Source organism: Gigantopelta aegis, chromosome 6 (genome assembly GCF_016097555.1).
Source record: "Gigantopelta aegis isolate Gae_Host chromosome 6, Gae_host_genome, whole genome shotgun sequence".
Classification (NCBI taxonomy): domain Eukaryota; kingdom Metazoa; phylum Mollusca; class Gastropoda; order Neomphalida; family Peltospiridae; genus Gigantopelta; species Gigantopelta aegis.
Genome location: NC_054704.1, coordinates 82,091,868 through 82,103,545, shown reverse-complemented (window position 1 = coordinate 82,103,545; position 11,678 = coordinate 82,091,868). Strand labels below are relative to the sequence as shown.

At 36.7% G+C, this 11,678-nt stretch overlaps 1 protein-coding gene and 1 long non-coding RNA gene across 2 annotated transcripts; both read right to left on the bottom strand.

Annotated features, from left to right (window-relative positions):
- Positions 1–777: 777 nt before the first annotated feature.
- Positions 778–8,245, bottom strand: LOC121375387. Its single transcript, XR_005958307.1, has 2 exons — positions 8,198–8,245; positions 778–1,055 (listed from the first exon to the last, which is right to left on the bottom strand). It is a non-coding gene; the product is annotated as an uncharacterized LOC121375387 (long non-coding RNA).
- Positions 4,868–6,038, bottom strand: LOC121375385 (histone H1-delta-like). The gene has a single exon (XM_041502807.1). The coding sequence runs from the start codon at positions 5,943–5,945 to the stop codon at positions 5,376–5,378; it is 570 nt and encodes a 189-aa protein (XP_041358741.1). The 5' UTR covers positions 5,946–6,038; the 3' UTR covers positions 4,868–5,375.
- Positions 8,246–11,678: the final 3,433 nt, after the last annotated feature.

The following is an 11,678-nucleotide window of genomic DNA, read 5'->3' as shown; positions in this document are numbered from 1 at the left end:
GATTCGAGAATACCAGTAGGTTCGACCGTTGGGCGTTCGAGCCAATGAAATTCTACTGTATATATAGTCTTGGAGGAAGCCAGCTACATTTTTTTCATTACAAACAAGGAATCGTCGATATGTGCTTTGTCGATACAGAACAACACACTCCTATCAGAGAACGGGTCCACCGAGGTACGACCAAAGCACCCAGGCGAGCCAATCTGATTAAAGTTAGCTCTACTGGTTTACCAGTGGAGCTAATATTAATTAGATTGCCAGGCGAACGCTCTACCAACTAAGCTAGATCTTCTCACCACACTTAAACATAGTCACAGACACATTTTATAGGTGTGTATGTCACAGTATCTGTAGTATCTGTATGTGCGCGCGCGCGTGTGTGTGTGTGTGTGTGTGTGTGTGAACGTGTGTGTGAACATATGCGTGTGTGCGTGTGTGTGTGTGAAAATAATTTAACTTTTTTTTTTTATCTTGTAAAATTAATACATCTAGCCTTATAATTTAGAACATGTAGACTAGATATAAAACAACACTGTTTCTCCGCCTTTGTCATAACCTATCTAAAATTAAGTATTTAATTGTCTGTCTGTCCGTCTCGGTCTCTCTCGCTCATTCATTATCTCTCTCCCTCTCCATACCCCCGCCCCCTCTCTCTCCAGCTCTCTCCAGCTCTCTCTCTCTCTCTCTCTCTCTCTCTCTCTCTCTCTCTCTCTCTCTCCCCCCTTTTTCATTTACAATGTATTTTTATTTTCCCATACAGACATTAATACATGTACATGCATACACACGCCATTTATTTCCACTTATATACAAATATGTTGTAAAATTACATACATATAGAAAATCCTCAAAAACTTATATATAAATATTTAAATAAGAAATACATAAATAACAATCGAAAATTATAATCAAACAATTATAATCAAATAATCAAAAAATTGGTCTGTAGCCTATAGTCATCATGTCAACAGGCCGACATCCAATAATTTAAAAGAAACATTTAATTATACTGGTCCAATTCCAGATAAACGTTTAGTTCTTACATCGACAACAACCTGTAAATATAGAAACAGTGATATAATTATATTCTTTAAAAACTAAACAAAACTAAAACAAGTGTGCAACTAAACCCTCCGCCTGTAAGGGGAGGAGTGTACTGTTAGATACAAAAATATCAGCCAATCTAAGGGACGTTACTCCATATAAAGTGTACCAACAAACTTTAAAGAGTTATGGTAGATTAATTCATTCACAAATACGTACATTTTAGGCGCGTGAGCAGGAAATTGTACGGGGTAGGTCTAGACTGTGGCGAGCGACGTTTCGGGGTGGGGTGGGGAGGGGGGGTCAGGTCATGTTCCCTCGAATTTGTTTTAATTGTTTTTAGCAGACTCCGATTTCTCCTCATCTACACACACGCCAGCCTTTCGCATGTTGTAATATCACATGCACTACTGTTTCCTGTATTATATTAAAAAATATATATTTCGCTAAAAAGCAATCTTTAAACACCATTTTGTACATGTCATTTTATTATGTTCAACTGTAATGGTTACGTCCTTGGCTCAAGCACTCCCTTGCTTGAATGTTTAAGACACAATAGCCACAATAGATGTGTATTTTTGTGCTGGAGTGTCCTTAAACATTCATTCATTCATTCATTCATTCATTCAAAAGCACAAAAATACATCGGCCATATTGCGTTCCCTTAAGGCTGTCTTTCCATTAGTGCGGTTATTTCCGCATATTTCCACTAAAGCGTTCTTACGACACGGTTCCTTCCATGTGACGTCATTAATTATTTAAGCGGCTATATGCAAACATGTCATTGTTAAATGAGGAAGATCCATTACTAATAAAACTTCTATAGAAAAAAAAAACATTTGATCAAATCGAGATTTGAACTTACTGATAGTCCTTCCCACAGGGAACGCCCCCCCCCCCCCCCCCCATACTATGTAATTTACTACATATTTATTTCTGAGCCGATTGTTTTCAAAACTGGACACAAACATAGTTGTTTTTTTGTTATAGGCCTATTCCAAAACACTTAGGCCTACTTTTCTTCTTAGATCAAACTAAATTGAAATTAATTACAAAAAAACAACATCAAAAAACATTTTTGTAAGAGGATGAGACCGACTGTTAGATACGAGAGCTAACGCGCCCCCCCCCCCCCCCCCACTTGTGAGTTTTTTGTTTGTTTTGTTTTTTAACACATTAGTGTTTGCCATTGTAATCGAAATCTGATATAGTTTGTACCCGATCCGTCAGTGCGGCCCCCCCCCCCCCCCCCCCCCCCCCCAAGTCGTTATTACGGGCCTGGTGTATAATAGTAACATAATATTAAATTATTATTATTATTATTATTATTATTGCACCTGTCAAGTTATGGACGTTGAATTTTCTTGCGATCTTCGTCCAGCAAGTATTAGTTAAGATCTGGTACTTATATTCACTTAAGGATTGGTAATAAATACCGGGTTTTCGATTACCAAGTCAGTTAAAATTTCAGTTTGCTCATGTGTGAAGTTTCCTCGCCCATTGCACGAAGAATGCTAAATATGCCTACTCTTAAAACTTGAAAATTAAATAACGCTATAAAAGACACAAGTGCGGGAAATGTGTAATCATGGGTAATACCCCCAAAATGACGTCATTTTATGGATTCCCCATGCGGTTCGAGCCGTACGGCTGGCAAAAAATCGATATATGATCGACTTTTTTTTGCCGCATGGTTAGTACCCGTGTCAATGGAAAGACGTCAATGCAAATCAACGCATTTGATTTTTCCCGCTTAGCGGCAGAAATAGCCGTTCGGGTAAAACCGCACCAATGGAAAGGCAGCCTAACTCACTATCAGTAACATTTGTAACCCAGCGGCATCCCATGACCATACACATACACACACACACACACGCACCAATATCGAGCCAAATTGACCAAAAAAAATCCACTGGCGTTCCCCGGTGTTAAGATGCCCTCTCTCGATCACACCTTTTTTATCATATTTTTCTTGACAACATTCAGTCACATGTATCCCGATACTGGGGTCCTCTGGTGGGGAGATGTCCTCTCCCAATAGCACCTTTTTTTCTTTTTGTCTTGGGATTAGGTATGTTAATTAACATCCAGGCACACCTCTGGCATGGACATCTGGTCATAACCAGATTTGGGGGGGGGGGGGGGGGGGGGGGGGATCTGACGAAAACGTGAGTTCCGCTCCAAGGGAAAATAATGCGGAATAAATGTCTCTTGTAAAAATGAAACTATTAAGAGTAACTGTATTCTGTTATGACATCTAGTATGTCCAAATATTGGGTAAATCCATCTCAAATCAGCAAATATTTTGGGTCACCCACCCACTTCAGTCTTGGATTCACTTGAAATTTGTACCAAATATTCCTGTCATGCACATAAATAAATCCGAAATTTGGCTTCTGTATTCCAAGTACTTGTTGAGAAATGGTCATTTTGCTAAACGTGGTAGGTGTTAAATTTATATAGAAAATGGCCATCATCATTACGTGCTATATTTCTAATGCCTTTATCTCAGGAAATAATGTACATAGAAACTTGAAAATAGTATACGAGTACTAAGAAGGCTAAAGGTTTCCAGTAGACCTCAACAATCCTTTATCTTACGAGCAGCCATGTTTTAGACACCAAAAACATCGTTTACATTTAATATTACACTCATTTATTTTGTTTTTTGTTTCTCTGTTAAGTCCACTCCAGTGCTCCGTGAGTGCTAAAATCAAATAAATTTTCACAAGACTTCAATATGAATAATCAAATTTGGTACACATAAACAACATAAGTTATAAAATAAAATAGGTTTCGGGATTTTAAGTCAACCCAAAAGAAAATTGGGAGGGGGGAGGGAGCGTCATTTAAAAGGCCCCCAAATTATTTTTCCCCGAGTTCAGAAGATGTTCCATAATTAATTCTCACATAGGGATTGATTTGACAGAAAAAGTTAAATTATGACTACTTATTATGACTACTTTCGGATTTCTATGTACATTATTTGCTGGGATAATAGGCCTTGAAACAGGATAAAAATGATAGCGGCAATTTTCGAGCTACACCTACCATTGTTTGCAGAATAACCAGTTCTCAAACTACTTGGAATACAGAGCCCATATTTCGGACCTGTAGATGACAGGAATATTTGGTACAAAGTTTCAGACTGACCCTAAAAGATTACGATGTCAGCAGTTTATTTCACCGGATGGATCAAATAAAAACAAAACAAAAAAGCGTGATTTTAAAAATCCTTCGATTTTTTTTAAATTTTTTTTTAATTTAACGACGCACTCAACACATTTTATGTACGGTTATATGGCGTCGGATATATGCCTGGAAAGCACATATCACAGCCTTTTGATCAGTTGTGGTGAGAAAAAATCAGTTGAAGAACGAATCTACGGAGGTGGTTTGATCCCCCGCCCCCCCCCCTCAGAGTTCGCCAGAGAGCGATAGTGTCTGGAGCCAGTTTTGAAAAACAATTGTTGGTTTCGGGATAAGAATAGTTCCAGAATTAATCACATGGCGGTGAGGGTGAGCAAAACCAGTGCCTACAAAGGGAACATGTGGCAATTGCCAGGCAAATTATTGGGCCCCCACCTCCACGCAATAAATTCTGGAGCAGTTAAAAATCCATTTGTCTCGTTATGTGAAGAAATGGTTGTGGGCATTTATATTGCCTCCATCTCCCCTCCCTCAAGTTTTTGGAATCTTCCGATGCAAAGTTCTCAAAGAACTAAATTCCAGAATAAAAACCAGCCAATTATGCAAGTTCACAATAATGCATTAACATGAATAATCAATCAGAACAAAAAGCATGCACAGAAAACAAGTCGAATTTCATAAAACATATTTAATATGTTTATAAATGAATATATTTACATACGTCCCGAGTTGTATAAAACAAAGTTCAAAACAAATAGTTTCAAAAGTCCACTTAACAGTCTTTAGCATTCAGTGATTTTAAAATGGTAATAACTACGTACCGTAACAGTTTCTAACATACACAATTTCTGGAGTACGAACGTTCTGTTTCAGGCAATTCGGTCACACCAAATTAATAAATATCGTTTTTCAGTCTGAAGAAAAAACACCATTCAGCTTCTTCAAGCACTGTGATAACTGACCACTGTCCATTTAATGAACTATACACACCACACTTCCACTTCTCTGAAGCACTCCACGCCAACGGATAGAATGTGCACTTGAATGAAATAGTCTATAGTCCTCTCGTTGAGAATTAATAAATATGTAATCGCACCAGCTATACATATGATTTAGTCACCTTTTTGCGGGTATTGACATTTTTTTTTTTTTAGGGGTTTTTCAAAGTCCGAATTAACCGCTCACTTCTTTGCTGGCTTTGGTTTCTTGGTTTTGTTGACCTTCAGTTTTTTGGGCTTCGACGTCTTCGATTTCTTGTCTGCAGACTTCTTAACTTTCTTGGTCTTGTTCCTCTTGCTCTTCTTGTCATCTGATTTCTTCGACTTCGACTTCTTTGGCTTCTTGGTGATCTTACGCTTTGCTGCAGATTTTGGCTTCATCACCTTCTTCACTTTCTTGGATTTTGTGGTTTTTCCCTCTCCGACTTTGAAGGACCCGGATGCACCCGTACCCTTGGACTGCTTCAGGCCTCCATTTTTCACTCCTGCACGCAGGGCGAGTTTCAGGTGGGCGTTCGTGGATTTCTCATCTCCAACTTTGTAGTGCTTCATGATGTACCTTAGCAGGGCCTGCCTCGACGATCCGCCACGATCCTTCAACGCGCCGATCGCTTCTTTGATCATGTCGCAGTATTTCGGGTGGTTGATTGGCTTTTTGGTCGTCGTCTTCGTTTTGCTCGCCTTCTTCTTTGGAGTCTTAGGTTTAGCAACAGTGGGTGCCTCCGCTACAGGTGCTACTTCTGTGTCGGCCATTGTTGGTATTAATGTTGATGTAGAAAAATTTAATTTCAAAGTCGTAAAGAAGCACTATGATCAACCAGTCAAGCTGTTAAATTAGAGCTGTTGACAACGCTTTCGATGCGCGCGCTTATAAAACCAGAGCACGGACGTAAAAGAAGTCATCGCTTAACGTCACCTTGGCTAGCGTTGTCACCGCGGGAGTTTACTCACAATTTGTGCTTCCTGACGGTGGTTTATTACAGTTCTGGATACTAATATAATTTTGTTAATTATTTTTTTCTTGACGTATGATTAAATATGACACTAATCTATCATTTTGTAAAACAATTAACTTTTTCTGACTGCATATTTGATAGATCTTGACGATTTTCTTGAAGCTAGCGGAGCGCAACCGCTAACGGTGTTTGTGTTTATTCAACAATATTACATTTCTAGAAGTGCGTAGAGGAATTATTTTCAGTTTATTATAAGCACTAAACATTGGTTTTCTATGTATGTGTATTGTTTTGTGTTGACAGTGATGTATAATGGGGCAAAGTGACGTTTTAAACAGCAACGGCAGCACAGACTATATTGATCCGCCATTTTCTCCCCACATAAAATGAACACATCTTTCAGTTATTGTAATTCAAATAATATGTTTCAGTTTGATGTATATCTTGTTGTGTGATTCGTTTTATCTAATACAGTGACCATCTTAAATGTGTATTTATTAAAATCGACAGTTTTAATCGATCTATTGGTTTAATATCTGACAACCCATTTTCGATGCCGGTGATAAAGAAAATGGCGGTACATGTATACTGCTTAAATTATAAAATATATCCATGGTAAATTATGAATGTTGGTTTTAAAGTTAATGTTAAAGTTACGTAAATAATATATTTTATTTTTAAAAATTAATATCCGTACGCAGTTCACAAAATATGTAGGCTAGCCCATCTTCTGTACCTGTCTAAACAGGGTTTTTTTAAAGTACCATCAGCAATCTGCTTTAATTTATACAGTTATTCTTTAAAAAAAATTAATAATAATTAATAAATAATCATAATACATATAGATATCCCTATAGCAATAATTTTCATTTTTAGTTTTAAATTTAAAGGGACTGTCTTGGGTATTTTGCCATTGTAAGCCTATGCTGTTGCTAAAAACATACCTTTTAGGCCTAATTATTAAAAAATATATAATTAATTAAATACTTTTATTTCTTCATAAAATATCAGTGGTTGTATATTAAATATGTTTTTGGTCAAACTTCATTTTATTTCCTGATACATATATATTTGTAGGCTACATACGAAATTATTGGGAGACCAAATCCAATTTGGGCTATTTACAAGCATTAGAACAACCAAAAACATTCAATATATTGTGGAATTTTTTTTAATGTTTTGTATATATTTTAGTCGTTCCAAGATTTTATTTGTCGGAAACATCTTACAAGGGTAGCAAACTCAGAATAGCAGGTGCGTGTGCAGGAATTTTAGCAGGGGTGGGGGGTCTTGATTGTGGAGAGCAGAGTTTATTAATCATCGACTAATGGATGTCAAACATTAAATGTTAATTTTGGCATAGTCTTAGAGAGGAAATCTGCTACATTTTTCCATTAGTAGCAAGGGATCTTTTATATGCAACATCCCAGACATGATAGCACATTCCAACGCCTTTTGATAAATCAGTCGTGGTACACTGGCTGAAACGAGAACTTGGCCAATGAGCGTGGCACTGATGGGGATAGATTCTAGACTGACCGCGCATAATGTTTAATATTAATTTTATAGTAGATCTATTTTGGACGTATGTATTACGAAAATAGACCCCTCCCTCCCTCAATCCCACCTCCCTCCTCTCCTCTCTCTCTCTCTCTCTCTCTCTCTCTCTCTCTCTCTCTCTCTCGCACTTTCTGGTAAAGGGAGACAACCTTGTCATCATTACAGTATACTTGGATGTGTAATTATTTCCCTTTACTTGTTCCTATGGCTGCCGTATTGCGAAATAATTATCTTTGTTTTTAGTTCGAAGCATATTAAATAAATAAAGAGAACTATTTAAAATGCACATCCAATCCGTCAACCGTCACAACACACAAAAATCGAATTAATATGTTTTGGAAACTATAAAATAAATAAATATAATATAATCATTATAAACAGAATGCTTGTAGTACAAGTTGTAGGGCCTACACGATTTAAATTTTAGACTTAACAATCATCCATTTTGTATTTTTAATTAAGCATGTACAGAAAATTATTAATATATACCTGTTTGTTTTATAAGGATACGCCTATTTTCAGTAAACCAGCTGTTCAGAAAGATGACGTCATATATTTGTATGTATGACGTAACAGGATGGGGAAGCCTATATTTAAAGAACCATTATCAGTTCTTCGTTTTATATGGGTGTGCGTTTGTGCATGTGTGTGCGTGTGTGTGTGCGCGCGCGCGCGTGTGCGTGCGTGTGTGTGTGTGTGTGTGTGTGTGTGAAAGAGATATAATAAGAGGGGCGGGTAGAATTTCAGGTAGACCTATCTACAAACGAAAAAAGTACATTTTCACGAGAAATGTAATATTTAACAATTGAACAACCTAAAAAAGGACAAGATAGTTTAGTCTTCATATTTTAAAAAAGAAATTATAAATAATTGTATCTATGCAACTTTGATACAGCCCACTCAGTGGTAGGCCTGTGCTGTGGTGGGTGCAATATCAGGTCAATGGCGTAGGAAGCAGAGATATGTATATATATATATATAGAGAGAGAGAGAGAGAGAGAGAGAGAGAGAGAGAGAGAGAGAGAGAGAGAGAGAGAGAGAGAGAGAGAGAGAGAGAGAGAGAGAGAGAGAGATGAACTTGATGAAAAACGTAAGCAACACAGAAGATTAATTTTTTTCACAAAATCACTTATTATGTTGTTTATTTGGTCGTTAAATTTTAATTCTGATACAAAGCTTACGTTTAAAGTAGTAGCCTACGTGATACAAAATGCTAGCCTAAAAGTTACCATTGAAGGTGCCGTCTCAAAGCTGCTTACTGGCGGCTTCTTGCCAAAGGTATTTATTAACCTTTGCTTTGAAATGTAAGCGTTATACTTACAACTATGAATATACTCATAAAAACACAATTAATTATTTACTTTATTAGTAGAAAGAGGGCGGGGCGTAGCCTAGTGACTGATGAGTGACGGTTTAGGATTTAACCCCGTCGGTGGGCCCATTGGGCTATTTCTCGTTCTAGATAGCCAGTGCATCATAACTGGTATATATCAAAGGCTGTGGTATGTAAGTACTACATTTTAAAAATAGTCTTTGTTACTTATGGAAAAATGTAGCGGGTTTCCTCTCTAATACTATATGTTGAAACTTACCAAATGTTTGACATCCAATAGCCGATGATTAATAAATTAATGTGCTCTAGTGGTGTCGTTAAACAAAACAAACTTTAACTTTTAAGTTATATTAGTAGAAAATGTTTTTAACTGGAAAATGTTTTCGTGATGTTTTCGATTTCGTACCATTTGTTAAAACAGGAATCTAGTACTGAACGCGTCTCCGTTTACCTGACGTAAACACATTTAATTACAATTTCGATATTCCCAAGTTTATGCAATAATTAAGCGTGAGATCAATTATTCTGTAGTTATTTATCACAGATAAATGTTTAAAGAGAGAGAGAGAGAGACAATCTAATTAAAATTAGCTCCCCTATTACATGTGGCTCTAACAGCAGCCAGTTGGAGCTCATGTCCACCAATCAAAACCTTACTTGCAGAATCATGCCAGTGATTTGAAAATAATTTGAAAATATTCCGAATTATCCTGAGAATATACGATATGTTTCATGTGAATTACGAATGCCTTATTTAGACCAGTAGAACTAATTTTAATCAGATTGCGTAGTCTCCAATGTCCAGGTAACAGTTTGTTGTAAATAATAATTTAAATATTGACCAATCACACTTCGACTTTTATAACGTTATTTGGGTGCATACAAATTCTAAAAATATCGGGCGAGTCTATTTTAGTGGCCGCAGTACAGCGAATCATACCAATACGTACGGGATGAGTTATCAGTCTTCAATTTTACATTCAAAAGTATTTATTTATTTATTAAAAAAACCCCAACTAAATCAGTCTTCAGTTTTACATTACAAATTATTTATTTTATAAAATAAAACATGTTTTAAGGCATTCGTAATTCACACGAAACATGTCGTATATCCTCAGGATAATTCGGAATATTTTCAAATTATTTTTAAATCACTGGCATGATTCTGCAAGTAAGGTTTTGATTGGTGGACATGAGCTCCAACTGGCTGTTGTTAGATCGACATGTAATAGTGGAGCTAATTTTAATGAGAGAGAGAGAGAGAGAGAGAGAGAGAGAGAGAGAGAGAGAGAGAGAGAGAGAGAGAGAGAGAGAGAGAGAGAGAGAGAGAGAGGCGAAATATATCACTTACAATTAGCTGTTATACTGCACCTTTAAGAAGCTACGGAACAATGTCTTTTATGCAACAAAACAAAACAAACAAACAAGAAAAAGAGAGAAAAACAGACTACGAGCTGTGATGAAAGAAAATTGTAGGACAGTCCATCGCAATTTTCGCTGCAGTCCGTCACATCTTCATACACATTTTTTTTTTGTAAATAATTTCAGTTTGGTTTGACGTCAAACTAAAAATAAAAGTGTTTTGGAAATAACAAAACTATACTATTTTTGTGTGCAATTTAGAATACAATCGGCTCAGTAATAAATATCTTGTGGTAAATGCCATAGTATGAAAAAAAGAGAAGGCTTTCCCTGTGAGATGAACTGTTGAAATGAATATGTTCGTGCTTATATCCAATTAAGGTTCAGGCACGCTTTCCTGGCTACACACTTCAGCTATCTGGGTTGTCTGTCCAGGTCAGTGGGTTAGTTGTTAGTGTTAGTGAGAGAGAAGAGGGTGTAGTGGTCTTACACCTACCCACTGAGTCGTTAAAACTCGCTCTGGGTGGGAGATGGTACCGGGCTGCGAACCCTGTACCTACCAGCCTTAAAGCCCGATGGCTTAACCATTATCAGATAAAGTCCGAAATTGATGTCGCCAGCCTTTAAGAGCCCCAGATATTGTTTCTCAAGTTCGCTGATTATGAACTTTTTTTTATTTAATGCTATATCATGTGTCAGCAAAATCAGTATAGGGGGAAGCAATATATTGCCAGAGCTATTATCGATATGGGTGAATAATTAACAAAGAAATAAGTTTTTTATATTATTAAAAAAAAAATCTTCATATTACAGCATGTAAACATCAATTTTATTTACTAACAATATTTTGGAGGCAAATGTTACTCTGTCACCAACTTTCATGTCAGTACCGTAACGCAACGTTAACAGAGGCAACATTAATGTAACCTATGTTGATTTAAATAAAGTTATTGTGTGATCTTTGAAAGTTGTCATTACCACTATTTTACGAGCACCGCAGGTAAAATCGATTGTGTAATTACAAAGTTTTCGTCATTTTGCTACTAGTAAAGGTGGAATTGGTATGTGTATTCAACGTCAGTACCGTAACGCAGATTAGCAATGAATGAATGAATGAATGTTTGTTTAACGACACCCCAGCACAAAAATACATATCGGCTATTGGGTGTCACAAATGGTAAGTATATGAACATATTTATATACACTCATGTAAAACCACAGTGTAAGGAGCTGTGGGGGTGGGGGGAGTATAATACAATATATAAAATCAAGTTA

Excerpts from the sequence above, each read along its gene's own strand:
- LOC121375385 (XM_041502807.1), bottom strand. The coding sequence starts at position 5,945 with ATGGCCGACACAGAAGTAGCACCTGTAGCGGAGGCACCCACTGTTGCT.